Consider the following 28000-nt stretch of genomic DNA (forward strand, 5'->3'; position numbering starts at 1 on the left):
TTGAGAAATTAGATTTGTTTATACATCTCTGGAAATGAGGCTGGGGCATTAATGTATCATATGGGCTGGGAACACTTGCAAATGACAAGCTAATATACAATGTAAAATGTTTTTTTTAATTATTCTTTACAAAAGAATGACAAACAGAATTCTATACAAAGCAATGAAATACATGAAAATCAAAGTGAAAATGCTGATCATTGGCTAGATGAACAAAAAAAGAATAAAAAAAGCTGTTGACTCTAAAGTCCATATAAGGAATCATTGACATTGCGCTGGACAATTTGTTCCCAGATCTTAACAAGTGACAAGACTAAAAACAAATAGGACATAATAAATTCATACAACTGAAAGATTATAGGCATCATCAAAAAACATTTACAGTAATGTCTAACTCGATCGCTCCAGCTTTCCAAAACTCCACACTGGCAAATTTCAACACATGCTGAAGATGTAGCACCTTCTCTCACTTTTTCAAAATGTTACAACAAATATCACATCAAGAGTTTTGCTTTAAACAATACTGGAAAAAATATATTTTAATGTGGCCAAGATGTTTTATATGAACAGTTTAATGGGTGTTATTAACAGAACTATGGTTTCTGTTAATTAATGACACCCGTTAAACTGTACTGTATACAAGTGCACAAATGAAAACAGAAAAAAATGTATTTGGATGGTCAGGCCACTTGTTCGATAAAAGTGTTACACTAGAATGTTTTAAGTGTTAGTGTTTATCTTCTCTGTGCTAGATAAAATTGATAAAAGAGGGGTTGCCTTCATAGAAAGACTGGATTAATTGCATATTTAAATCGTCTGTAACCCTGCAAAAAAATTACATAACTAAAATTTAACATAAATTTACATTTCTGAAAAATGACTTGTTCAGTATGTTTTCAATGCGTAAATGATGCACACATTTATTTGGAAAGGCATTATCTAAGTAAATGCACTCAAGGGCCACTTCATTAGGTACACTTGTACAATCTTATGTGATCCAATACAACAGCTCTGCCATAAATTGTGCCTTTACAAAGATAATAATGTTCAGTTTTGATTGATTGTCAGAAAAGTATTAATTTAACTACATATTGAGGTTGTTGTTTGCAGTGGTGCTGAACTGAACTGCATTATATTGAGAGGTGTTTCTAATATTTACCCCATTTACATACATGAGAGGGCCAGAATATTAGAAACACCTGTCAATATAATGCACTCCAGTACAACACCACCACCCACTATGACCTCAATAATAAACAAAAAGTAGAATAATTATCTTTCTGTGTCAGCAAAAACTGAAATATGATAAGCTTCATAAAAGTAGAATTCATGGCAGAGCATTATATTGTACATGTGTACCTAATGAAGTGGCTAGTGAGTGTATATCTATGCACATTTGAACAATAAATAAAAGTTGTTTTGTTTTTTTTAATGAGAAGAAAATAAAAAAAAGACAATCATATTGGAAAAAACATCTGGCTTGTGTCATTCATGTGCACTCATCTAAACAGCAAATCTTATTTTGGGCTGAAATGGTTCGGTAATGTTTCCCAAAAAAATCCAATGGCACATCATTTCAGGGTGATAATGATGGATATTATTGAATTTTGCAGACTTTTAATCAGAATCAGCCTCGTGCTCTTCCACTCCTTTCAATTCCAAAAATCTAGCCATGTGTTCAAGTCGCGTGGAGCCTCGATGGATCCACTCCTTATGCTGATTATCCTGAGTGACAAAAAACCCCGACATTATACCACAGAAATCTAAACAACATCAATAGTTTAAACAATAGCAGTGTTAAATGATACTGACCTGAAAAACGACCTGTATCAAGCTGCAGTCAACCACCTGCACCTCACACCTCTGCTGGACTCCATTTAATTCTGCATTAAGGATCTGTCCTGCCCTGTACTGGGTTAAATGTGGGTACGGCCAGTCCTTCAGGTATTGCTTCATGAAAAACTTGTGAGGGCTTTCTGGAATGTCGTCTAAAACGTCTTCTACTGTCGAAAAACAGAAACAAAGAAAAGAGTTACTCATCTTGCTGAAATGTCTGGCAGTACAACAGTAGACACAGTATAATTTTGAGGCTCAGATTCTTTCTGGGGTCAGTCATGCTTAAAATGTATGCACTTGTGTCGCTTTGGATGAACATGTTCACCAAATAGCATTATGTTTGCACGATACATTTGGCGTGTCCCAAATCCATACTACATACTAATTCTAAGAAGGGTTTTAGTATTCAGTGTGTTCACGCTAGAAAAGTGACAAAAGATGAATACTCACACTAGACAGTATGCATACTAAATACAGTCAATTTCTGAGTGTGCTGTTGATGGATACTATTCTCCCACAATGCATTGCTCAATGGGTGAGCTGGTCACAGCTGGGAAAAAATTTAAATACATTTTGAGTGGTGGTGAAACAGCTCCAGAAAGATCTTGGAAAACAAAAAAGTAAGTATTAAGTCTTCAGAAAGACAATTTGTTTGTGAAGTTTAACTGGCAGTGTCATTACAAAGTTGCAGTTTGATGGATGCTTTTTGCTAATTATCTGCAACCGCTTCTAGTTTGCTGTTTAACATCTTGTCAATGAAACTCATCACTTCCTGCACAGATGTTTCACATTAAAAGCCTCCCAGCAGCTTAAAGGGCATAATCCCTCCCTTTTAGTGAATGCAAATAGTATTTATGTTAGAGAGGAGAAACTCAGAGCAACAGAATGGCAAGTATGCTGTGACTATTTTCTTGTATTGATGGATTTTGCGCTGTGGATTTTTTTGCATTACGGCGAATTCATCAAGACAACGGCTAGACATGGAGGACATTTTAAGTTCCCATTAACAGCAATAAACATGATAAAAAAAATATAAAATCGGGCAGAATTAGAAATAAAGGTTGGTCTCTAATCTAAGCCTGTTTCAAATAAAGGCCTGGTTCTCTCTGCAGGGGAGGTAAATAGAGACCCTGGACAAGATTTGAGAATTTACAGTAACTCACATGACACTTGGTTTTGGGTGTGAAAAAGAAACACAAGTGTGAAACAAGTCAAACTTACATGGTCTGCACACGAGGTGAAGTAAAGGTAAACCAACATAAACTGGTATGTGATCATCCAGAAAGACCAGGAACCTGGAAAATTAAAATATGTTTTACATCAAATCAAACCTTTACAACAGCATTTGGAAAATTCTGTAGGAAACTGTGAGGTATATAGTTATTAGGTATTAGACATAGATATAGGGATAAACACTCATTCAAAAACACACCTTAAGCGGTTCTTTCTGCTGGGGAGCTCTGCCAAAATAGCAGGCCAAAACCGGAACTTGTTATCTTGACACCCGACCACCAAACGAGCACCGACATACAGCTGCTCCAGCTTCGGCGTGGTGTCAAAGGCAATGTGGTGGCCAGACACAAGGCTCTTCCCCTTTTCTTCAAAACTAACTTTGTACTTCAACCGTCCATCTTCTGCAAATAACAAAATGTCAATGAGTGAAACAGGTAAAATCACTGTTGTGTCATTTTTTGCTTTATTGTGGTTCAAAATTAATTACAGAAGTGAAAAATATTGTTCTCTAAACATGTGCTGCTGTATCTGCATGTGAGGGACATGGGGCAGCTACATTTGTGTGTATAAAAACCCACGGAAATTAAAATGATCTAACAATTAGTTTTATCGATTAACCTGTTAATTCTTTTTTTGATTAATCAATTACCATTTAGTCTATAAAATGTCTTTGTAACTATAAAATAGTTACAAAGACCCCACTACATTTTCCCAGAACCCAGAGGGCACATACTCAAATTGCATGTTTTTGTTGGACCAAGAGTCCAAAACTCAAAGATTTCTAAATTTCAAAAGTATATAAAAACTGAGAAAAGCAAAATACAATCAAATTTTTTTTTAAAGTCAATCAAACAATCAATTAATAAATAAGATTAATCATTTCAGTCCTAATAATTATACATAAGAGTTTTCAAAAAGCTCTAGTTTCTTAACCAACACATTAACTTTTTTAGTAGTATATCTAGAAATATTTCAGTAACGATCCAGGTGTTAGGTACATACTTAGCACAAGGATCTTGCATTACACTGCACAGGGACTTTGATTTAACATATGCTTTTTGTTTTCCTGATGTGTTAAAGTACTTGTGATCAATTTCCTGCCAAAAAGAAACATTCTCTTACCCCTTGTTACAATCTCCACTATTTTCCCCCGTTGCCATCTCATGTGCCTCTTCCTGGCCAGGACCATCATGTCCACTTTGACCTCTTCTTCTGGCAAGTTAGGACGGATCTTTGTGGTTTCATGAGAGCAATGGGCAAAAGCTGATGATATTATGACAGGGCCTGGTTCTGCCACTGTGGAAAAACACAAAATGTGTATTTTAAAACTTATGAGCTTGAGGAATTGTAAAATATGAATGACCGGTCATGGGAATTTTCAGGGAAAAAAATGTGCATGCAACAACATAGAGTTCAAAAGCTGCATCTAATTATCCACAAACCAATCCAGAAAAAGTGACATATTTAAAATTTTCACTATGTGAGGGGCGATTAATTCAGTATTATATTTTTACAATTGCTTTTCATCTGTGAGTGGTAGTGGTGTTTATGTTCATGGTGTTGTTTGCAGCATTACCATTGTTGTTGTTATTCCCACTCGTTTGTGGTGCAGATGCTCTTGTTGTGTCACTCTTGGTGGGTTTTCCAGTTTTCTGTTTATTGTTTGAGACTGAGAAATCAGAATCACTAGAACCTCCTTCTGGTTCCCACTGCATATCAGAATCAGAGCTGCTGAGGGATTCGTCTTCACTGTAGAACTGCTGAGGCGTTGGTGGTCGCAGAGCGCTGATCTTATATTCAGGGAGTCTGGTCAGGACCACCACTGCTTTTTTTATTACACTGAGAGAGTCTGAACCATCCTCCAATTGTGTCCTCTTGCTGCGAGTTTCACTTGTGGAGGGAACAGACTCACATGGGGAATCAGACATATTTTCTGCAAAGAAAAAAGTAGCGGTGAAATTGTGGCCTGCAACAAACAAAAAAACTACAGCAGAGATTGTGTTCTAGAGCTGCAACGATTAATCAATGAATAGATAAATTAATCTGCAACTATTTTGATAATAAAATTAATTGTTTGAGTAATTTTTCAAACAAAAAACGCTAAATATTTGCTTGTTCAAGCTTCTCCAGCTTCTTTTTAATCGAATATGTGCGATGATCTGCTATTGTTTTTGATATTGTAGGGAGTCCTGCTGTTATCAGCACCTGGGAAGGCACTTTTGTGAATAATGGAATAGAATATAAAATAACAAATACCAAGTATTAGCTGCTATTTCCTGACACTTGTACTTACCCCTGATGATCTTTTTTGAGTAAAACTGCAAATGTGACTGTCCTTTTTTTGGGGTAACGGTAATTGCTTGTGTTAACTGCAGATACAGTACAGTAGGTGATTGTCATGATGAGGATGCTGACAAATTTGGATTGTTTTTATATGCATTCAATGGACATTGTCAAATGCGACGATTACAGGAGCTTTGGTGTGCTTCTCTATATTGACGATTTCTAACGTTCAGAAATAACGTTAGCTCATTAGTACATTAAGGAATGTTAGTAATTTAAAACGTATTATTTTTACTGTTGATTGTATTGTTATATTTTTTATTTATCACTCAAACCACTCTTTTCCTCTACTGTTGACTTTTGAGCTGCTGTAACAAGCGAGAACAATAAAGTTTAGTTATCTTATCTTAGTCATGTAACGTACGTTAACTAACGTTAAGGATAAAAGCTTAACGTTAGCGTTAATACCAAAACTCGCAGTTTACCTGTAGTTGTGTCCTGATTATCCGCTTCAAAAAAGACAAAAGTTTGGTCACACCACAATGCTAGTGATTATCTTGTGTGTCGTTGTGAGTAAAGCTGAAGTTAGGTTACGTTTGTAACGTTAGCTGAAGCTAGCAATCAGGCTAGCACCACGAGCCTACACTATTAGCTAGCTAGCACTAAAAAATACGACAGGTTTAAGAAGCAAACAGCTAAACCGTCGTCTTGATTTTGTGTCACCACTGCATGACAATTATGCAAAAGGACTTGCAATTTTGTCCTGCTAAGGGACTGTATTAAACTAAATTAGCACAGCTTCCTCCATCTTAGACACTGTTGTTGTTGTTCTTCTTCTTCTTCTTCTTCTTCTGCTGCTGCTGCTGCTGCTGCTGTTGCTGCTTCTTCTTCTTCTTGATGTTTTTTTTTCTCTCTTCTTCTTCTTCTTCTTCTTCTTCCTCTTCCTCTTCTTCTTCTTCTTCTTCTTCTTCTTCTTCTTCTTCTTCTTCTGATGTTTTATGGCGGTTGGCAAACAGCTTTTGGTGCATTACCGCCACCTCCTGAACTGGAGTGTGGATCAGAGAGGTCTTATCATCTTTTCCTTTCGGCTGTTCCCTTTCAGGGGTCGCCACAGCGAATCATGTGCCTCCATCTAACCCTGTCCTCTGCATCCTCTTCACTCACACCGATTAACTTCATGTCCTCTCTCACTACATCCATAAATCTCCTCTTTGGTCTTCCTCTAGACCTCCTGCCTGGCAGCTCCTACCTCAGCATCCTTCTACCAATATATTCACAGTCTCTCCTCTGAACATGTCCAAACCACCTCAATTTGGCCTCTCTGACTTTATCTCCGAAACATCTAACATGAGCTGTCCCTCTGATGTACTCATTCCTGATCCTGTCCATCCTCATCACTCCCAAAGAGAACCTCAACATCTTAAGCTCTGCTACCTCCAGCTCTGCCTCTTGTCTTTTTTTCAGCGCCACTGTCTCTAAGCTGTACAACATCGCTGGTCTCACCACTGTCTTGAACACCTTTCCTTTCATTCTTGCTGATACTCTTTTATCACACAACACACCTGATACTTTTCTCCACCCGTTCCAACCTGCTTGCACTCGCCTCTTCACCTCTTTTCCACAGTCTCCATTGCTCTGAACCGTTGACCCTAAGTACTTCAAGTCCTGCACCTTCTTCACCTCTGCTCCCTGTAACCTCACCGTTCCACCTGGGTCCCTCTCATTGACACACATGCCTCCCCATATTCTTTTTCTAAGTCCTGTCTTTTCCAAAAAACTAAATATTGCCCTGTACCCCACATGCCCTGAGTTCAATTGGAGTAACTCCTTTAACCCGAACTTAATGCGATCTCTTCCCAGTTTGTTTTTTAGCATCTGCCTTTCCTGCTCGTACCTAGGACATTTGATAATTACATGTTCTACAGTTTCCTGAATGTTACAATACTCACACATACCAGTCCCATGTTTATCAATTATCTTCAGTGTACTATTAAGACCAGTATGCCCAAACCTCATTCTCGAGATAATGTCTTCTTCTTTTTTTTTGATCTACTGGTTTCCCTCATTTCTCCTACTTTCTTTTGGACACTATAGTAGTGTCTACCTTTCGTTTCCCTGTTCCAAATTTCCTGCCATTTCTTTTTTGATGTTTTAAGGCGGTCGGCGAACTATTACTAGAAATGGTGCATTATCACCACCAACTGGTTTGAAGTGTGGATCAGGATTATAAAACAAAAGTGTCACTTTCTCATTGTTAGTGGGCACTCAAAAATGTCTCTCACAAACTCAGCGGCTACATCACATGCACATAGTTTATTGTACAAAATAATAAAAGCAATGTCATTTGTTAATGGTTCATTCCATGAGCAAGGAGAGTTGAGCTGAATGCTTTGTCTGAGCACTGCAGTCCCAATATTTCCTCTCAGGAAGAGGATCTGTAGGATTCCTCATCCCCAAAGCTTTGCAGGATAGCTGCACAGATCAATGTAGTACTGAGGAGGATGAGTCATGTCTCTTCAGAGAAACACATCTGGTAATAGCTGCTGCATTAACAGGCTGTTTCATGGACAGATTATGAGACGATAGGCCCCTGGTCACAGAGGCATAAATTACTTACACATTTTTATGTAGGAATATAGGATTATTGCTACATTTGCACCATGAAGCTGTATTATCGACAGTAGGGGGGAAAATAAACATATACTAAAAATAAATACACGATTGCTCCTAAAATTGGCAGATGCTTAATATTCACAGACTCAGATCATTATCAGGAGCAAATAAATGTGATAAGAACATTGCTATTTTCGACTGAGCTCTTGTTGTTCCTGTTGTTAACACTTTAAACAGAAGGTCTGTGTCAGGCCTCTTGATGCCTCTGGCCCCTGGGAGTGTGCTCAGTAGGTCCATTCAGTAATCCGCCCGAGGGTTATTTGAAAGCATTCAAGTCAGAAACACTCAAACACAACCTGATACGTATCTTCTGACTTCAATGAGAGTGTAATAATGATTCCTTTTTGTTCAGAAGTGGCCGGACTTGTCTAAAAATATATTCTTATACAGCAGTGAGAGTGTATCTTAATTTCCTAGAGTCCTACAGAGTCCTGTTGGTGATGGATTTCCCCCTCCTCTCTCTCAGGTGATCTGCTCCTCCTGGTAGGTGGAGGTGGAGATGGAGCCATAAGGATCCACTACAGTCTGGGCACAGCGCACCACCGTCACCAGCAGGAAGAAACACAGGAGGAAGAGGAAGAAGAGAGCGAAGCCCAGGTCCACGTCCACCTCAAACTGTGTCGCAGGGTGAGAAGCCTGGTCCATGTGGGCGATGATGACTGCTGATCCTTCTTTAACTGTTTCTTCTCCTTGTCAGTTCAGCACTTTAGGAATAGGACAGGCGTGTGCACATGTGCTCTTGAGATGATGGTGATGACTTGATACCAGAAATATAAATCAGAAAGACAGACAAAGATTAACGAAGTTACAGCACATCATCAACACTTATTACTTATAAGTCTTGAGCATGCTGGTGGCCTAGTGGTTAAGATGCATTCAGTGTAACTGCAACGTCCCTGGTTTGATTCTGCCCCCCCCCGGCTGTCTGTATTTTCACTCTCTTCACTTCACTATCAAAAAAAAAAGAGGCCAATTTAGTATTGCACTAAATCTCATCTTTTTTTATTCCACACATTCTTCTTCCTCATCAAAACCTGGCGCCTACATTACCCACAATGCCACCTGACCACTGGCTATTGGGTCAATGGTTCGCGTGTATTATGCTAGTGGTGGCTACTGTAGCCTTGAGCTGCTATCCTCAGAGATGAGGATCTTTTGACCAGATTTTTTCATTTTCAAGCTTGTAGTCTTCAGCCCCAACCAATGCTTTCTCGAGTGACATCACTTGAGGCAATTTATCTGACTTGACGCAGCAGCCTCTGGAGCCAAAAAGGCTTTATACAGCTTTTTTCTCACATATACAGTAGTTCTCCCCAACACCTGTAAACAGACTTTGATGTGTAAAATCGGTGGAGTTATCCTTTAATGGTAGCTACTCTTAATTCCACACAGGTCTGACTCAAACTCCATTCTGTGACAGTGAAAATATAGCTGCTTGTGAATTTCCCCTTAAATATGACTTTTCAAGGGCTATAATTAATTTAATTACCAATTAATCTTCAGAGTATTCGGTATGGTCTTCAAACTACTTGTTTTGTGCAACCAACAACCCAATATTATTTTGAGAAAGAACGGTGCAAATGCTCTATTTTCTAGAAGCTGGAACCAGAGAATGTTTGATGTTTTTGCTTGAAAAATGACTTAAATTATTAATCGATTAAAATGCTGACTAACTTTCTGTTGATTTACTATTAGATTAATCAACTAATCTTTTCAGCTCTACTATCTTTATATTGGACAAGTTATCACAGCCATAACACATTGTTCTGGGATATTTACTAGTTAGTCTTCATCATTTTTCTGCCTGGTTGTCATTTACAGGAATACAGCACAAAGCCCTTTAGGTCTGACCAAAACAGATAGATTAGCTCTCACCAAATTAATTATCAAAACTTTATGGGAAGAAACAGTTATTGAATTTAGCATTACAACTGGATCATGAAGTAGTTTTAAAAGCTGACAGCAACACATGATTTCAGCTTAACTGCAGAAACATATTCTCAGTTCATTTTAAAGATATTTCAGACTCACCATTCTACACTGTCAGCAGTGACCCAGGTGTTTGCTGCTGCAGAGTCCTTCCACCACCCATCCAAACCTTTGAAGAGCTTTCATAGCATCTTCGTCTTGGTTCCCTCTGAGGTTCCTTATTACTTGAGTTATATAAGACAGTCATCAGTTACCAGAGTCTTTACAGTCCCCCTCTTCTCATGATCATCACAGGAAAAATGAGCAGCCCACAAACTAGCTCCTGCACACACACATGCGTATACATGCAAGATACACAAGCATACACTTGCACCTTGTGACCTCCCCCTGGCGTGTAAAGCCTTTATTAATACTTAAGCAGGAATTGAATAACAGTCTACACAGTTCACAAGTGAATCAAACACCCCACAGCTTTTGTTCTCCTGTCAGAAGGAAGAATGTTATTCATTACACAAGGCTGAAAAGGCAACAGAGGAAGGAGGGGCAACTTAATGTGAAAGGAAAGGCAAAGATTTAAAGAGGAGGAGTAAGACTGGACACCGGACGGGGGCGTGGAAAGACAAGCCCAGACGTTGGAGCAGGAGAAACAGGAGATGCATTAGCAATTAAACTGTGGAGCCAGATGCGAGAGCAGGGTGGAAATTGACCCTGCCGCTTTAAAATGGAGATTGTTACAGTGAGGCTGCCAGTGACAAGAGCAGTGTGGAGGCTGAAGTGCGGGGCACAGAGGTAAAGTGATCCCACTCAATATACAATTAGCCCAGAAGGCCTTTTAGGCTGCAGCCAAAATACTGCAGGGGAAAGTAGCAGAGGAAGCAGGAAGAAACAAGAACTAGTTTCTTTTTAGGACAGATGAAAAAGAAGCCCACCCTGATTCACGTTCTCAGACTTTCAGGCTGAATGAAGACCAACCCTTTCACTCACGAGATAATTGTGAAAACATCCGAGACATTTTTGACAACAGTGTGCCTCCCAAACGTGTGCCAGCCAGGTGTCGCTCAGTGTGTCACCACTACACTGCCATCTGATATTGGTCAGGTCTACTCTACACCAGTGGAACCAATAACTGATGGATGGTGTTCATATGCCAGACTGTATTCACTCTACTTCCGCAGTGACAGAATATCTCCAAGACAGTGTTTTCATGTCGTATGGGCACGTTTCTCAGCTCCTGAATTAAGGCTTTGTCATTTGGTTGTTTAATCCAAACAAAGGGGAGTTAGGACAATCAAATGGCGTGAACAAAATATTTAGATAATAAGAGCTGTAGCCTACATATTTTTAACTGCACAAGAAAATCTGACTTTCTGAGTTACATTACAACTGATTTAAAAGGATTATAGTGCTATAGCGATGTATTAACCAATTAGTCAATTGGCATACAATTTGTGGAAAACAGTTTTGATAATCAATCAGTTAATTACTTAAAGGTCCAGTATGTAGGATTTAGTGGAATCTAGCAGTGAAATTGCAGTGACCATTTGAATACCGTTCGCCTCACCCTCCCCTTCCAAGCGTGTAGGAGAAACTACGGTGGCCACGAAACTCGCAAAAACACAAAAGGCCCAATCCAGAGCCAGTGTTTGGTTTGGCCGTTCTGGGCTACTGTAGAAACATGGCGGTGCAATATGGCGGCTTCCGTAGAAGGGGACCTGCTCCCTATGTAAATAAAAACGGCTTATTCTAAGGTAATGAAAACACAACGATTCTCTTCAGTTTATTATCTCATGAGAAAAAGATATGCCAAAACAGAAAATACTTGCAATTGAGAAGCTGGAACTATGCAATGTTTGGTGTTTTTGTTTGAAAAATTATATAAATTAATTGATCATCAAAATAGTCATTGCCATTTAATTTTCTGTTGATCGGCTTATCGATTTATCAACTAATAATTTTCAGCTTAGGCCCTATATGAGAAAAGAGCCTTTAGAGATATTTTATTATAATTTGTTCTACTCAGTCCTTTGCATTTATTAGTTTGGTGTGAACGTCATTTTCCTTATAATTTGATAAAAACGTTTAACATCTTAAATTAAACCTTTATATCCCTCTCAAATTGTCATTTCAGATTCTAATTAAAAGAAGAAACTGTAAAAGACAGAATAGTTATCCACAAATATCTTTATCATCTTCATCATTATGATTTTACATCTCAGCAACACATTATGCAGAATAAAAACACTCTCTGTAGAAGCGAAGCTCGTTAGAGGGAGCAGCAGGTGGTTGGTCGTTGTGAGCCGAGGCATACAGGAAAGTTAGAGACCCAGAGTGTTACAGTGCGTGAGTGTTGGATGTGTTGGGGCACAGAGACAGCAGAAATAAAGACAAAGGGACTGTTTGTTTTTTTTTACAATTAACACTTGAAATGATGAAGGCACTTGCAAATGACAAGGTAATACAAAATGTAAACCATATTTTGGTGTTTCATTTTAACCTCTTTACTTATGATTTCATTAGACGCATCTTTTTTTTCTCTTTACAAAATAAACCAAAACACTGACAAAGAGGGAGGTCTTGGGTAGATAACAATAAGAATAAATATGAAACAAAATTTAAATCATACTCCAAACCTCTCTAAACTAAAACGAAGTCAGGTCTCAATTCAAACACTATTACTAAGCTTGGTTAGATATTTAGTCAGTGCTGATCCATAGAAGAAACCATAAAGTGCATCTTTGGATGGATGGGAAAAACAACACTGAACGGAAATGCTATTGACTCTACCAGCCCATAAAGAATTAATGAACAGTTACTGAATGGTTTGGGTTGCACTCAAACAAATTGCTCCAAAATTTAAACCATTGCCTGGAGTGAAATCAAATAAAACATAAAGCAAAAATAAAAATCATACAACTAAAAAGATATTAAACATAAACAAAACAAACATTTAAAATTATATCTGTGCATTCTGCTTCTCAAAAGGCAAAACATTTAAGACAAACTTCCACAAAGGCACGTTTCAAAAGGCAGATGTAGCACCTTCTCGCACTTTTTCAGACTGTTAAAAAATATTATTTACCTCTAATTATTTTAGTTTTAAACATTTTTGGAACAAATATATTTTAGCAAAACCATTGGCAAGAACCAAAGTGACAAAATGGCAGCTGCAACAACTAACTTGCACAACTTCATTATTAACTGATACTCTGGACTTAAGTAAATCAACTTAAATCAGGTTATGGTCCATAGAAAGGTTATGGTCATTCACCTTAGTGCTTCTTGTAATGTCACTGACTCTACTGGGGTTATTTAGAGCAAAAATCAGTCAAGTTTAAGGGCAGTAATACTTAGAAGAGTTTTAACTAACTGCGCAGGAAGGGAATGCCCGCCCTAACCACAGCATGTCTTTAAAACACTTCTAGCAACAAAACATAAGGCTGCAAGCAGGCAGATTCGGCATGTGACAACTTGATCAACAGCACCAAATCTTGGTAAATAGCAAAAGAAACTAGATGGGAGAGAAAAGAGGAGAAGGTGTGTGGAACGAGAAAACCACGCTGCTGCTTAGGTGCTAAGCAGATCATTGTTGTTCTCAATCGCAGTCTTCCTCTCCATTTAATTTAACGTAATCCTCAGCGAAGGGAAATTTTCCACATTGGACTACCGGGGTTTCAGAAAGGAAGGTATAGATATCAGTGTGTATATATGTGTGTGTGTTGCCTGCTGCTCCTTTCAACATGCCACGCTCCCATTCTTTGGCTTTCAGGTGAGGGCCACATGTGAGGGCCGATCGTTACTCCTCACACAGCCTCGTCCCCGGCTCTCACAGTCCAATCAGTCTTTCTTACTGTGGTTGTTGTTGAGGATAGTGTGGCCATTCTGCACGTGGCCGTTTTTAAAGTTTTCCCTCTGCCCGCGATCGTCCCCTTCATCTTCCGACTCGGTCTCCTCTTTGTCGCTCCGCTCGTCCTCGACAATTTCCTGTCAGGTAAAACAAGTCATCAGATTTGTACAGTTGCTGATTTGAGGGGAAAGTGTTATGTGGTAGATGGGGAAAATTGAAAATGGCGGTTCATACATTGCCTGGCAGGAATTTGACGACCATGCGCAAGATGAGCCCGGCCCAGAAGATGTGCAGAGCCTGCAGCACAAGCATTAGGCCGTTGAAGAAGTAGAAGCCGAAGAACGGGGGGTAGAGAGTCAGGGGGTACACCCACGTCGTGTATATGATCCTGGATGAGAGGACAAAGGCAGAACAGAGAGTCCAGTCAGAGCCACCTAAGGTCACCATCAAAAGCCCATTGAGAGGGGCCAGGACTGTACACAATGTGTTTGTTGTTACTTTTCCATCACATTGTTGCTCAAGTTTTAAGCAAATTCATGAAATGTCTGCAAAATGAATCAGTGTGTGTTTCCATCAACTACCTGTATGCTATTCAAGAGGACATGATCATATTGCATAGTTAAAATCAGTAAGTAACTCTGATACATCATTGCATTTTGTTTTCTTATTGAATGAGGTCGGGGGGTGACATGCAACCAGGGACATTATGGTATGAACACCCTCACTTGCATTATCTTGGGACTTTCTGGAGTGGCAGCCTAACATGAATGTGTTATCTACGGTAGTAGAAGCAGAAACTGCAATGTTAAAAGGATGATGCTGGTGTTATTCTTTATTTTTCTTATTGTCAACAAATCCCATGAAAAGACCAAAACTAACAATATGTTAGTCCACCTCTGTATGCTTTCGGACTCATGTCACAAATATATAGTTTGATTTTTAAAAAAGAGGAGAAGTAAATAGCTGAGCACTGTACTTTTTAGCAAACATTACTCAAAGAGGAGTAAATAGTGCATTTGTTGGGGACTATTTTCGGCTGTGGATTAATACCCATTTGACTCAAAATAAACTACAGTGCCCATGTTCATCATAATGAAGATACATGTTACCCACTATAAAAGTGAGTCTTGCTGATCTATTTAATAGAACATGTAAGCTTAAGGTTTTTTTAGTGCACAAATTGAAAATGCCCATAAAAACATGGAAGCCTTGTAAAGAATGGCTGCAAAAAAAATCTACTGTGCTTTTACTAAATATGTGCAAAGCAAATAAAAAAAAGTGTCAAAGTTGCATATATTCCTTAACTGTTCCTATCATACAGTAATATCAGTGAATCATTACAGTTACAGTCAGTCTGATGCAACATCATGTTTACCAGAAGGGGAGGATTACGAGGCGGGTGACGATGAAAACTGCAGCAAACACGATGAAGATGAGGTTGCAGGTTCTCCTCCAACCTGCGTAGTTGAACATTTTGGCTGACTGGAATGAGAGAGAGAGAGATCAGAGTGTGACCTTTTCATTTATTCTCCTCTAGTGAACTGTGTGAGGTGTACAGTGCTCTGGCCTTAACATCATCCTTAAGCTACTCAGCAATGCTAATGTTATGAAGACAGGAGGGAGGGCAGCACGTATGTTGCTGTATAAGATGTATACCGCTGTGTGATTGTAATTAAAACTTCCATGTTCTAGGTTTATGAAAAAAAAAAAACTAACTTGGAATTCATATTTTTCCTTTTCTTTTCTCTTTTTTTTACTCAATCAGCATATTGCAACAAAAAGATTGAGTGTTGTTTTGTAGTTAATGGAGAAATAAATCTTTCACTGACTCTTACGTTTAGCAACCATAAATCTAAATGAAAATGCTTGACAGTGTTACTGATATGTATAAAATAAAAACCCATTAAAACCAATTTGTTATCAGTGAATCTTTTTTCTGCCATGTTAGCACGTTGGCATACCTCCATTAGATAGTCGGATGCATCATGCACTAACATGATCAAAGTCCCTCCCCTGATGTAGTTGACCACCCAGGAGAAACTGATGAGGACAATGGTGGCTACGTGGTGAACTATCTGCTCTTTAAAATCCTGGGGAGAGAAAAAAAATGGGTACAGAAAGAGACAGTGTAAAAAAAACTAAATTCAACAATGTTTGGCCACTTATTGATCAAGCTGTAAAGATCGGTCACTAATCAACAGCGTGTGTCCGATTGATGATGGTTTTACAAATGATTAACTCTCCGCACGTAGCAGATTATGTGGCTTAACGGCTGTAAAAAGAAATTAAATCCATATACAGAGGCAAAAAACAGGAACTTAACAAAAAGTTACAAAATAAACCCCCACATTAGAGGCCGATTTCAACACAGAGGCTCTCCGGAAAAAGTCCAGAAAACTGTTGTTTTGGTTTAAAAAGCAAGAGCTGGCACAGATGCCTCGCAGTTTGCTGACAGGCTTGAAGGTCTGCCACAACATTTAGACCTGTGGACAAAATGGTCAAAGTGTCTCTCCACAGTGTGATTCCCCAGACAGCCCTGGTCACACATTAACTCACAGTACCAAACTGACAAAGTGGAGGGGATGAGTGGACCTGAACATTATCTTTTAATGGCGTGCTGAATGCTGACAGCTCCACTCAATACAATGCATACAGTCAGGACATCTTAATGTGGAAATCAATGTCCAAACCTCAAAATACACTACCAAACACAATAGATCATTCTCATTATTTTATGCACTCAGTGAGTGATCTCTCTTAATGGAAGGTTTCTGAGGGGTTTTATTGTATAGAGCTAACAAAGTTTAGGAGACAGCGCTGTATCACTCACCTTGCGTTTGACATCCGATGCTACGCTAAAAAGCAGTGAGACATAGAAGCCTAGTTCGATCATGTAGTACCAGTATTGTGAAGGCAACAGTGGCTGAAAGAAAAGAGAAAGAATAAGCAGTTAGATTAACATGCTACCAATAATTTTACCCATTAGTTAGTAAAGTAATTTCAAATGATTGAACTGGCTAAAGTAAAGAGAAGTCAGCTCCTGCACTTGCTTCATACTTTCAGCACACCAAAATGGCATATGCTGTATTTGTTTAAACTATAAAAATATGAAAAGATATAAATCTAAACTTAATTGAAGGAGAGATGTTTCAGGTACTGACATACCATTTTCGGGAAGCCATCCCACATCTGCTTCATATCATAGAACCATGGTTTCTGGGGAGAGAGAGATACTCAATATTAATGAGCATTTAAGTGTCCAACACAACATCCCAAGCACTCTCATGCACAAACACCAAACAAGACCAAAGGGGAGAACGATGTTTACGTGGCATCCAACAGTGTGTCCACTACGGTTACAATGTCAACATTAAGTTCCCTACATTTCTGTACTTTTGTTAAGCATGTGTAACATGTAGCAAACATATCCTCCTTTATTTTTCTGAAGAAGAAACAAGTCAGGGTGACAAAAGTTGCCAGCAGATCAATAAAATTTATGTTTCCAGTCTATTTCATGGTTATATTTCGTGAAATGTCACGTGTAACAAACGCTATGAGTGCCAGCTCTGACAAAGTACTCACGTCAATAAGGGTTGCCAGGCCAGCAAAGAAAGCAAGAAGGTAAAAGGTAAATCTCCAACTGTAAGAGAATGCACAGCGATCTCAGAAATCCCATTCTAGTAGAACATCGTTTCAGACAGCACAACAACAACATCCCACCTGTACACAAACAATGTTCAGACAATGGCACAAAGGAAAAAACAACAAGACATGTTCCAGCTGTGCTCATGTTAGCGCTGGATATTCCTATTTAAATCATCAACATGTGTACTGTGTTTAAAATTTCTGACAAACTTTTTACTTTAATTTACCTTTCAGACCAATTACTTAAAATCACAAGGAAATAATAAACGGACAAAAATCTAAACAAAATTCACATATATCATAGGCAAAATAAAAATTCCAATCACTAACACATATGTCACTTATTTAAGCCTCAACAAACTGTATCTTTTGAAACACTGAATCTCACTGGGCGGAAAACTCCCTTTGACAGCTGATGGGAAACCATCAATGTATTTTACGTTTTGCAGCATTCTTCTGCTTGAACACACAGTACGTATCCTCATATCACTGCGGACTGTTTTGCAACAGCATTTGAGTAATGCCTGCTCCCATTTTGAGGGTGTTGTTAGGGTTGAAATCCAATACAATACTGTTGATGAAATAGCCATCAGTGCAACACTTAAATACAGTATATTTAAATAACTTTTGATGTTCTGTAGTAGCAACTAGTACCAAAGCTTTACAACAGCACATTTGCTGCTGTCACACCACTGAAAGTTTCACACAATAGAGAGCAGTGCCGCAGCAGGTTTCTACTCTGTAGATGAAAATGTTTTTAAGCAGTGTTTTTAACTCAAATAGCCACTCATCACAGTTTGGGTATGTGAACAGTTAGTCAAGGAGTAACTTTTCCTTCGCGGATGATTCATTTGAATTATTTTTACAAGTAAAATGAGTAATTCACAAGAAAAATGCAAAGATAAGAGCTGTCTGAAATAACATACTGTATATGATTTTGCATTGCAGAAATATAAATTTTTACTTTCATATGCTGTTAATGATCTCATGAAATCTAACTTGTGAGCCCTTGCAGGTGTCCCGACCCCTAGCTGGGGAAATGCTGCTTTAAAGAATGTGGAATTTGCAAAATCCTGTTTCAACTGAAAATGCACTAAATTACAGAAGCACTATTAAAAAAAAAGAAATTTCAATAAGAGTGGGAAAAAGGCATCTTTTACATCTACATTGCCTACTAAAGCAGGTTATTAAAACAGACAGATTAGAATAAAAGACAGAAAATGAGTTGGGGGTGAATTTGATGTCTGGCTGAAGATGTTAGCTACCTCGCTTCCCGAAATTTTTTGAGCTTGCTGGGCCGGTCCTGGTTTCTCCGCCGCCTGAACCACCTCTGGACCTGTCGCACTGAACAGCCTGCCTGTTTACTTAAACTCTCTATGGAGCTCTAACAACAAAAGCAGAAAAAACAAAGAAAAGTCAGTAATGTCTTTAATATTAAGACTTGGGTGTGAAGATATGTGATATTTGTTGTCATTCTAGTCCATTTACACCTCAAACGCCACCATCTCTGAATTCTATGATTAGGCTCAAGTTGTGCTATTGCCAAAGGACTCACAATATGTATGAAGCAGTGCTAGTTTGCTAAAATATGCAGGATGATTACCTGTGTGGGATGCTTTGATGTGCTGCAGAAATAAGACTCAAGGACGGGATTATGAGGAGCACGAACACATTGCTTGTCACTCACTCCCAGCAGGGAGGCAAGAGGAATTGCTACCGTCCTGGAAAGCGGAAAGCAGACTGGATTGAAAACATTGCTTAGACATCATCTTATATTTGTCAGAATGAAACATGCAAATCAGATAGGTAGAGAAGTAAATTTACAGGCAAATGACACTGTGACAAGACATAAACAGTCACCGCTGGAGATGACTCACCCAGGCTCTGAAATTAAGTTTTTTTTCCTCACGTGCCACTGTGGCAGGTTACTGAACTCTATGTAGAACGCTTTAGAATTGTAAACACTCAGTCAGTGGTACCTGACAGTAGAAATATATCATGTACCCCTGACCATTTTTAACTTAATAGCTTTTTAAAAAGAATATTTATTAATATAAGAAAAAAACCATCTGTCATGGTGGCAGGTGACCTGAAATTTTTACCTGCGACAGCTAACATTTACCCTGTATTTAGCAGGTGGCAGGTGCTAATTAGTTAGTAAATAGAATCAAGTCTTGCTTTTCCTTGTTGCTGCCACCTTTATATCTGTGCTAGACAATGGTGACGTTATATACATGCATGCATCTTCACATGCTGGATACAGTCTACCATGGAGCACTGAGATTTATAACAAATCCCAAAGCTCTTACTCACCATTGCTCTCTGTATGATCGGGTTGGACGGTCTGCTTTGTTCACCCGAAGACTTAATCACTGGCATATTCTTATCATAAGGCTGTTCTTGGACTGCTTCCTTCTTACCTACGGATCTACACCCTACAAAAAAGTATGGGAAGTTATTGTCTTCGCTCCCAGGACTTATTTCTACTAACTGTCCCCAAAGTCCGTACTGAACTGGGAAAAAGGGCGTTTAAGTATGCTGCTCCCTCGGCTTGGATTCAGTTGCAAAATCACCTGAATCTTCGGGAGCTGGTCTCATTGGATTGGAAGTGATTTGAATTTTCTTGGAAGCATGTACATCTGGCTGTAGATGTTTTTAATGTTTTGATATCTTATAATTCTGTAATTTGTTCTTTGTTTTCATTTTAAATTGATTTGCGTTTGTCTTTTGTCTGCAACCGTGTTATTTGTGCTGCTTCCTGTCTTGCCCAGGACACTCTTGAAAAATAAATCTCAATGAGTCTTTTATTCCTGGCTAAATAAAAGTTAAATAATAATTTCATTCCCTGGACTCACCTTTCGAATATCTGTCTGATGACCAGGAAGCACAGAGCGATGGGTACAGTAGCCCAGAGGTCCCGTGGTTTAGGGAAGACTTGGCCATCATGGTCCTTCAGGTCTGCCCAGCCGTGGCCTTCGGGAAACCAAATCCAGTCCGCCCATATCAGCTCACTCAGCTGAGACAACATCTTAAAGACAGACAGAAAAAGAAAAGGATTTGTGGGGTTTTTTGTATCACGTGGAAGGAAGTTAAGAGGTATTAAAAAGGTTTTGTCTGCTTGGTGATCTCCATTCAGACTTTCCATTTGATAAATTTAGCAACTCACTCAGCTGTGACAATATCCTGAGAGGAAGCAGAGAATCACAAAGAGCTGAGAGGAATGAGTATTGATTAGAAGTGATTAATCTCACTGGGCATCTGCAACCCAGGCGCCGTATCTGGGCACTTCCTGTTCCAGATGAAGGGGAATGACGAAGGGAGGATTTTGTCACGCTGCACACAATGCAATCAGAAAACCTGTGAGAATTAATTTGGAGCTCCAGCCTAGACTTCAGTTTGGCACGTATTTCGATTCCTTGAAAAACATCAACTATCTCTGCAGCTGGATGACATATTTACACATGGGTTGTGTCCATAATCATTTCCTTGTTCTCTTATTCTCTACTCCCTATATAATGGACGCTCAATAGTTTACTCAATAGTTAGCAGTAAATTGAGATTAAGGACACTTTCTAATCATCATCATTTTGTGTCATCACTGCCAGCTGTAGTTGCTCAACTGTCATTTTTGCATTGTGGGATTGTTCACAGAAAGTAGTGTACATGTGGTGGACACTATTTTGTTCGCTCCAATGTGGAATCTTTGAGGGCACTATATAGTGGATACATTTTCACACTCAAAATTTGGACACTCAAATAAAATGGCGGACAGTAAATGTAGTGCACTATATAGTGAATAGGGAGGGATTTCAGACACAGCCATGGTTTAAAAAATGTGTCACATTTCCAACAGTTGCCATGTTGGACATCTCCAAAAGGCTGACAGAAGGCCCTTATTTTAAGATTTAGATAATTTAACAAAAATGTTTGTATACCCTCTGAGTTGTAACATACTATGTATCTGAATTAGGCATAAGGAAATTGCACAATTAACACGCCATGTGCTGAATCTCTTGAGCAAGATGACTGGTGATGTTCCCTACTGTAATGAGTGTCATTTCCACTATATCCTCTATAAAAGCCAGAACTAAACAACTACTCTGGCAAACTTAAAAACAAAACAATTGTGCTATATTATGTCATAGATATAATCTTGATGTTAACTACAACAAGGCAAGGCAAAGTGCTAAGATATATCTAAGATATAAATGTGCTAAAACTGAATAAAACAGAATAAACAGAAGAATAGTGCAGGGCATAGTTTGTTCCAGAAAAGTGGTGCATAAAAACTGAATGTTGCTTCTCTATACTAGTAGGGGCTGGGCAGTAAGTTGACCTGTCCCAGACGACCTGAGAGGTCTGGACGATTCATAACGTAGTAGCAGATCAGAGATGTATTTTGGCCCTAAACCAGTAAAGATGTGAGAACTGGATTAATGTGATCCACTTTCTTGGTCTGTCTAACTGACCTTTTAGACCTGAGAAGACACAAATACCGTGGTCAAAAAGCATAGATGTTTTTTTAAGTCATGCTGAAACATAAATCTTTTAATTCTAACTATATTTTTAGCCAAGGTAACAGCATGGCTCTAGGGATGGCAATGTTGGTTGGTCCACCACTTTGGTCCACACAGATATCCCACTAAAGTGTGGATGGATTGCCAAGAAATTTTGTATAGATATTTATGGTCCCCAGATGATGAATCCTACTGACTTTTAGTGATCCCATGACAAAGGGCAATATCTTGACAACTATTGGATGGACTGCCATGAAATTTGCTACATAGAGTCAAGGTCCCTAGAAGATATATTCTAATGTCTTTGGCGATTGTATTACTTTTCATCTAGTGCCCAGAGGACGAATCCTGACTTTGGTGATCTCCTGACTTTTCATTTAGCTCCAAGCAAAGCCCAAGTACAGCCTCACAGAGCCGCTAGTATGGCTGCAGACTCTTTAGTCTTGTTAAGGTGATAGTAATAATAATAAAAAATAATAATAAACTTAATATAGCAAACTTTAAAGCTAAGTTACAAAGTCCTTTACATGGTTGAACCAGGATTAAAACATTTTAGGAATGCAATGAGGCAAATAAAATCAGACAATTAAAATAATAAAAAAATAAAATAAAATGGAATAAAATACCCAACAATAATACGTGATAAAAACAATAAAATAATAATAAAACAGATAAGACACGAAAATAAAACAGTGACGCTAGAATTATTAAAAAGCTTTTTTAAAAAGATAAGTTTTGAGAAGTGATTTAAAAGATGCCACTGATTCTGCAATCAGATTTTTTAATTGTTGTCAGGTAAAGTCCACAGCCACAACAAGATATCTGGTTTGGTTTGTGGGACTGAAGTTGAGCGCTGACTACTAAAAAGGACCAACATCAGATACCTACCAACAAAGAAGACATTCTTACTGCTTTGCTATTAGAGTGCACAAACAGCAACAGGATCTGCAGTCAAACAACCTGGGATGACATCAGTGCTGCTATAATTACTGCCGCAACTCCTCAGTAGAACACTAAGTCACCTGTGGACTTTTACAATGTCAGATCAGCAGATTTTGATCATCATATTACCTCATTTTACTGCCACACCTTTGCTTCTGCAGTCAAAGTTTTGTGTCAAAGTATGAGCGTCTTTCTGAAGCTAATCTTTTAAGAGAGAATTTCAGGTCGTCACACATTTCCTGACGGATCCCTTAATGAGGACTGCGTATGTGGACTTTCACCCGTTACGAGCTCACTATGAATGCACAGTAACTCATGCCTTTGTTAGCAGAGGAGTTTCACTTCAACAGGATCGCTGTTGCCGTTTAAAAGATAAATTGCCTCACCTTGAAACAACAGGAGTGAAATATCAACTATCCTGTCTTTTAAAGTTAATCAGTGTGTGGATTTCAGTGAGCCTGCTGCCTCCTGTTTGTCACCTCTCATGTCAGAAATCTACCATAAGCTCTTATTTTCCCTCTATGAAAATGTCTCTGAAATAAACACTTCAAATAGAGAACATGTTTTTTCTGTAGATTGTATCTGTAGGATGAGTGCACATTTTGTATTCAGTCCTGGAGTGAATTATGGGATTTGCATAACAGGGGCAACTGGAAACCAACCTTGGGGCTGCAGAAGCTCTCAGGTGTACATCCCACTTCTTATATGCAAAGTACACATTTTTTATTTAGCTGCTAAACTAAAAACAGCTCACTTTCATTGCACGAGACAGCAGACGAAGATACATTCCCAAACTGGCAATATTAACCAGAAGTAAAGTGTGCACAGGTTATGTGCAGAGCTAGTGTCCCTAGAGCCAGACATGTATGTTTTCTAATAAAAATAAAGAGTTTAACAATATGGTGTCTGCTGCTGCTGGTGTATGATTTACTCATGAGTTTACTGACTGGAGGAGATCAATAGTTGGCAGAAGAACAGGTAAGGCAGGTGCAACTGCTGCAAACTAAAAATAAACTTGCATTTTATTTAGTTAGCCAAGCTATGTTGACATATCATCCAGTATGAAGTGTAACAAACATTTAAGACCACTAGACTGGTGCAAACAGATTAGCTTATACCTCTCTAAGTTTCAAATGAATCACATTTTGGATTTATAAAAAGCACATACTGGACTCCATTTATGCTATTCCACAAAATGACAGGCATGTGCTAGCAGTATTTGTGAATCTATTTCTGAAGATGCTGTCTGTATTAATTGGTTTGTTGCATTATCCTCCATCTGTTCTTCTGCTGGCTGACATTTACTCTGGCATTACGATATCATTTGATCCAGTATTATCACTCGCCACTCAGCAAGTGTTTGCACATTTCCAGATTCAGTTTGGAATGTGGAACGTTTTGGAAAGGCCAAAGTGCACGGTGCCACTTTTGGCATTAATTGGGAGTGATGTTTTTGGAGAGGTACCAAGAAGAGTGATTTCAGCTTCACATTTAACTTCACTCCACAAAGCTCAGTAACATTAAGTACTGTACGAGAAAGACAGTTACTGGGGCGTCCTGGTAGCTCATCAAGTAGAGCGCGTACCATGTATCAAAGCTGGGTTCGAATCCTGCCCAGGCCCTTTGCTGCATGTCATCCCCTCTCTATCTCCCCTGCCTTTCCTGTCTCTCTCTACTGTGTACTATTAAAAATATAAAGACAATTACCATACTCTCTGCTGTCTATCTACACTCCATCCTTGTGTATAATCATTCTCACATTAATAGCTGTCTGCAAGTAACTGCTGTAACTGTAATCCTCTCTTAACATCTCTTGCCTCTTCTACCTATGTGAGAACAGCATCGTTGCCTCTTGTGTGCTTGTTTGGTCTGTCCTCTTCCCACCTAAATTGCTCAATGTCTTCTCTGATCCATATGCTTCATATGTTTGTATGTATTGTTTTCTTATTATTTCAATAATATTTATTTCTGTGTACTCTGCTTATACAGCATCTATTAATCTATTGCATGTCCGTCCATCCTAGAAAAAGGGACCCCTCCTCTGTTGCTCCTCGTGAGGTTTCTTTCTTTTTTTACCAAGTTAAAAGGGATAATCCAGCGACTAGTATTTAACTTTCATAAAGTTGAAGGACTCACAAGAGACATATTTACAAAAAAAAGGTGACATTCTGTGCAACAGAGGAAGAGATATCCTGACTTTTAGTCCCTAGCATGGGTCAAGCTCCAAAAAACACCAGATCCTACACTTTCTATAATGCAACTCAATAGCATCTTTCATTAGACCCCTCCTGCCTCCTAAATACCCGCTTCTTATAAACTCCACACCAAGCCCCCAGGAAGTGTGCCGAGCTTTGAAGCCATAGCGGCCAAACTGTGTAATTACAACTTCCGGGTCCGTCACGTGATGCACAGGGCCCCAAAAATACCTTTTTCCCATAGACTTACATTGTGAAAGAAGCGGCAGGTAATTTTTTTGAGCATCACAACCCCCGCGAAAAGGACTCGTTTCATTATCAGAATTCGATTCATTTGGTCCAATAACATTTTGAAAGTCTAGAAGAGCTGCGCAATTAAATCATTTTATCCCATTCAAGTTAGCGGAGGGCTAAACCGGAAGTTAGCCGCCTCGGCTGGCGGAGTCTCTAGTGCACTTGCTCTATGGGCCCATGCTCTATTTGAGCACTGGTAGCGCTATGGGGCATGATTTTTGAGAGTGGGTCCCTATTTTGGTTTTTCTTGTGCAAGTGCACGAGCACCGGGGTGACACAATACACATTCCTTATAATTTAACAATATTCTATTGGTCTACATGTGGTGGTAATGTGCTAAGAAATGAAAAATGCTACAGTAAAATGGATTTAGGTTTGGCCATGGATGTAAACAACGCAGGTTTCAAAATGTTAAACAAAAATACAGCTTTGCAAATGTTATATGAGGAAGGAAATGCATTCGACTCATTTGTTAGGCCCATAGACTGTATATACAGATGGACGACGCATCTCCACTTCCTCCCACTGTACAAAAATGAAACCAAAATATCCTGGATGCGGGAGCTGCAATCTTGTGCTGGTGACGTCATTTGGAGCCAGAGTCTGCAAAGTAGTGAGCCGTGGTATCGAGGCTACTCAGTCGATTGCCGGCCTTAGCTGTCATTCACGACGTGAAAACTGTTTTTAAAGCATCAAATAACTAATTAAAACCAAACTGAAAAATGAACACATGAACATACCTCAGTGTGATAACAAATACCTAAAATGACAAAAACCAACTTTGGGAAAACTTTATTTGACGTGTACTTTGTGTTTTTAGTTTGGTCCATGTCCCGTCCGCTAACATGGGGGGGGCGGGGTTTATGACCTATACTGCAGCCAGCCGCCACTGGGCGATCGAGATGTTTTGGCTTCACTTTTGGAGAGCTGTCATGTTGTCCATCTTTATATACAGTCTATGGTTAGGCCTCAAGGATACACACAATGGATTTTGGAGAGTAACACTGAATGTAAACATAACTTTTGTTTGTCCCCAGTGCACCTTTAAAATGTTTAAGTCTCCATCAAGGTGGAGCCACAGAAGACATTATACAACAGTTTTCAACGGCTAAGTAGTACACCACATTACATGTGTACTGAACTTCATGTGTAAAAATCAGTGGAATACCCCTTTAAAAAAGGGATTAACTAAAACCTTGAAGGACAGAGGCTGTCGTATGTTGCACAGGCTGTTAGTCCTTGGAGGCAAATGTGATGTTGAGGTATGTAAATAAGATTGCCTTGACTTGCCTACAGGACACAAAAGAATGAATATCTAGTATCTAAAATAACGTCAGACAGTCAACGTTCCTAAGTCGTAAGTGAAGCTGACCGTTGTATGATTTCAATTGTCATCATTTAAAGTTTCAATTGTCACCATTTAAAGTTTTGTGTCCGTCACAGCTCTCTACGCTGTTTGCGTAAACTCGTGCAGGGAGTGGCTGAGTGCATGCATGGCGCAAGCGGGGAGTCTCCCGGACATAGCGGAACAGACACCCGTGAGATGGAGCTTTCAAGTTTCCCAACACCAAACTAGTTAGTTAACTCGTGTTGTACGCTTATTACAGAGTGCCACATATACTTCTTATTTTGAATCACCCGTGTAATAAGAGAGCTGGAGCAACTTTGCTTGGCGACATCTCCAGTTTACGTTTGAAAACTTTCTTTACGCATTCACAATTTGCACCATGAGCGATATAAATGGCCGTTTATCTTTTGAAAACAACTTGTGTATTTCCTCATAGGCCGCCGTTACGCTTTGTTGGTTAGGCGTGAATGCTTTTATGACCTTCTCTTATCGCGGTATTCCTAAACAAACATCGCCGACATCAGGACAAGCAAAGGCCTGTTAGCTAGCTAAACTTTGATGTGCGACCCTTTAACGTCTTCAAACGGCTGAATACGACAGGGCTCCGGTTAGAGCGTGTCAGCAAAGTTTGATGAGTAACGTTATCCTTAAGTTAAAACTCAACATTAACCATCCTGGGAGGGTGACTCTCCCATTTCTGTCTTAACATAGTAGCCCAAGGTCTGTGCCTGAGGAGAAGTATATGATGTGGGGCTTTGAATGATCCCCGCACCGAGGTTTTTACAATCTTAACGTTTAACCGACGCGAATGCATCGTCCATCATGTAACGGTGCAGTCAACTTACCTCTCTCTTCACTGTATGCAGGCAGGTAATGTAGTCTCAAAATGTACGCCGGCTCTGCTTCTGCTGCTCTTCCTCTGTTCCTGTTGTAGCTGAGGGGATTTCATGTAGTTCTCGCCATCAAAGACACTCAAACTTGTTGATCGTTCAATGAGCTTCAATCCGCTTTTTTTTCCTTTCTCTTAACAGTTAACCTCAGGTTCGCCTCATTCTCAGAAGAACAACAAAAAAAAACCGTGTCGCACTTTCTTTACAAAACTCTCCCTTGTGCTGGTTTCCAGAGAGGGCAGCAATATTTACTTTTTCACTTTTCCGTCTGATCAAAGTAATCGAAATGGGCCTCGGCTTACTGCCGTTTGGTCGGCCAGTTCAATTGGTCGTATAGTGGATATTATGGTAGTATATTGAAAGAGGACCGG

At 39.2% G+C, this 28000-nt stretch overlaps 2 protein-coding genes and 2 long non-coding RNA genes across 5 annotated transcripts; 1 reads left to right on the forward strand and 3 right to left on the reverse strand.

The window, feature by feature from the left end:
• LOC122863962 (histone-lysine N-methyltransferase SETDB1-B-like) lies at positions 1 to 6307 on the reverse strand. Its single transcript, XM_044170894.1, has 7 exons — positions 5838 to 6307; positions 4646 to 5002; positions 4192 to 4365; positions 3269 to 3470; positions 3058 to 3131; positions 1813 to 2003; positions 1 to 1725 (listed from the first exon to the last, which is right to left on the reverse strand). The coding sequence occupies exons 2-7, from the start codon at positions 4995 to 4997 to the stop codon at positions 1618 to 1620; spliced, it is 1101 nt and encodes a 366-aa protein (XP_044026829.1). The 5' UTR covers positions 4998 to 5002; positions 5838 to 6307; the 3' UTR covers positions 1 to 1617.
• LOC122863963 lies at positions 3368 to 15262 on the forward strand. Its single transcript, XR_006375118.1, has 3 exons — positions 3368 to 3503; positions 8492 to 8652; positions 15142 to 15262. It is a non-coding gene; the product is annotated as an uncharacterized LOC122863963 (long non-coding RNA).
• LOC122863964 lies at positions 7647 to 11523 on the reverse strand. The gene is made up of 2 exons (XR_006375119.1): positions 10057 to 11523; positions 7647 to 8782 (listed from the first exon to the last, which is right to left on the reverse strand). It is a non-coding gene; the product is annotated as an uncharacterized LOC122863964 (long non-coding RNA).
• Positions 12118 to 27995, reverse strand: cers2a (ceramide synthase 2a). Of its 2 annotated transcripts, none has more exons than XM_044170892.1 (11): positions 27585 to 27995; positions 20299 to 20471; positions 19047 to 19164; positions 18709 to 18827; positions 17381 to 17438; positions 16964 to 17014; positions 16629 to 16721; positions 15760 to 15888; positions 15174 to 15280; positions 14033 to 14186; positions 12118 to 13935 (listed from the first exon to the last, which is right to left on the reverse strand). In XM_044170892.1, the coding sequence occupies exons 2-11, from the start codon at positions 20469 to 20471 to the stop codon at positions 13789 to 13791; spliced, it is 1149 nt and encodes a 382-aa protein (XP_044026827.1). In that variant the 5' UTR covers positions 27585 to 27995; the 3' UTR covers positions 12118 to 13788. The 2 variants fall into 2 exon arrangements, with proteins under 2 accessions (XP_044026827.1, XP_044026828.1); XM_044170893.1 differs by lacking the exon at positions 27585 to 27995 and adding an exon at positions 23032 to 25104.
• Positions 27996 to 28000: the final 5 nt, after the last annotated feature.

Source organism: Siniperca chuatsi, linkage group LG17 (assembly GCF_020085105.1).
Source record: "Siniperca chuatsi isolate FFG_IHB_CAS linkage group LG17, ASM2008510v1, whole genome shotgun sequence".
Taxonomy (NCBI): Eukaryota; Metazoa; Chordata; class Actinopteri; order Centrarchiformes; family Sinipercidae; genus Siniperca; species Siniperca chuatsi.

Bases quoted from the DNA above. Each gene is read 5' to 3' on its own strand.
- cers2a (XM_044170892.1), bottom strand. From the start codon at position 20,471: ATGTTGTCTCAGCTGAGTGAGCTGATATGGGCGGACTGGATTTGGTTT. The intron at 19,165-20,298 runs GTGAGTCCAGGG...TCCGCTTTCCAG, and splicing joins ATCAGACAGATATTCGAAAG to GACGGTAGCAATTCCTCTTG. The intron at 17,015-17,380 runs GTGAGTACTTTG...CTCTCTCCCCAG, and splicing joins GCCTGGCAACCCTTATTGAC to AAACCATGGTTCTATGATAT.
- LOC122863962 (XM_044170894.1), bottom strand. From the start codon at position 4,997: ATGTCTGATTCCCCATGTGAGTCTGTTCCCTCCACAAGTGAAACTCGC. The intron at 3,471-4,191 runs GTAAGAGAATGT...TGTTATTTGCAG, and splicing joins AGTGGAGATTGTAACAAGGG to AAGATGGACGGTTGAAGTAC. The intron at 2,004-3,057 runs GTAAGTTTGACT...GTTTTTCGACAG, and splicing joins TCACCTCGTGTGCAGACCAT to TAGAAGACGTTTTAGACGAC.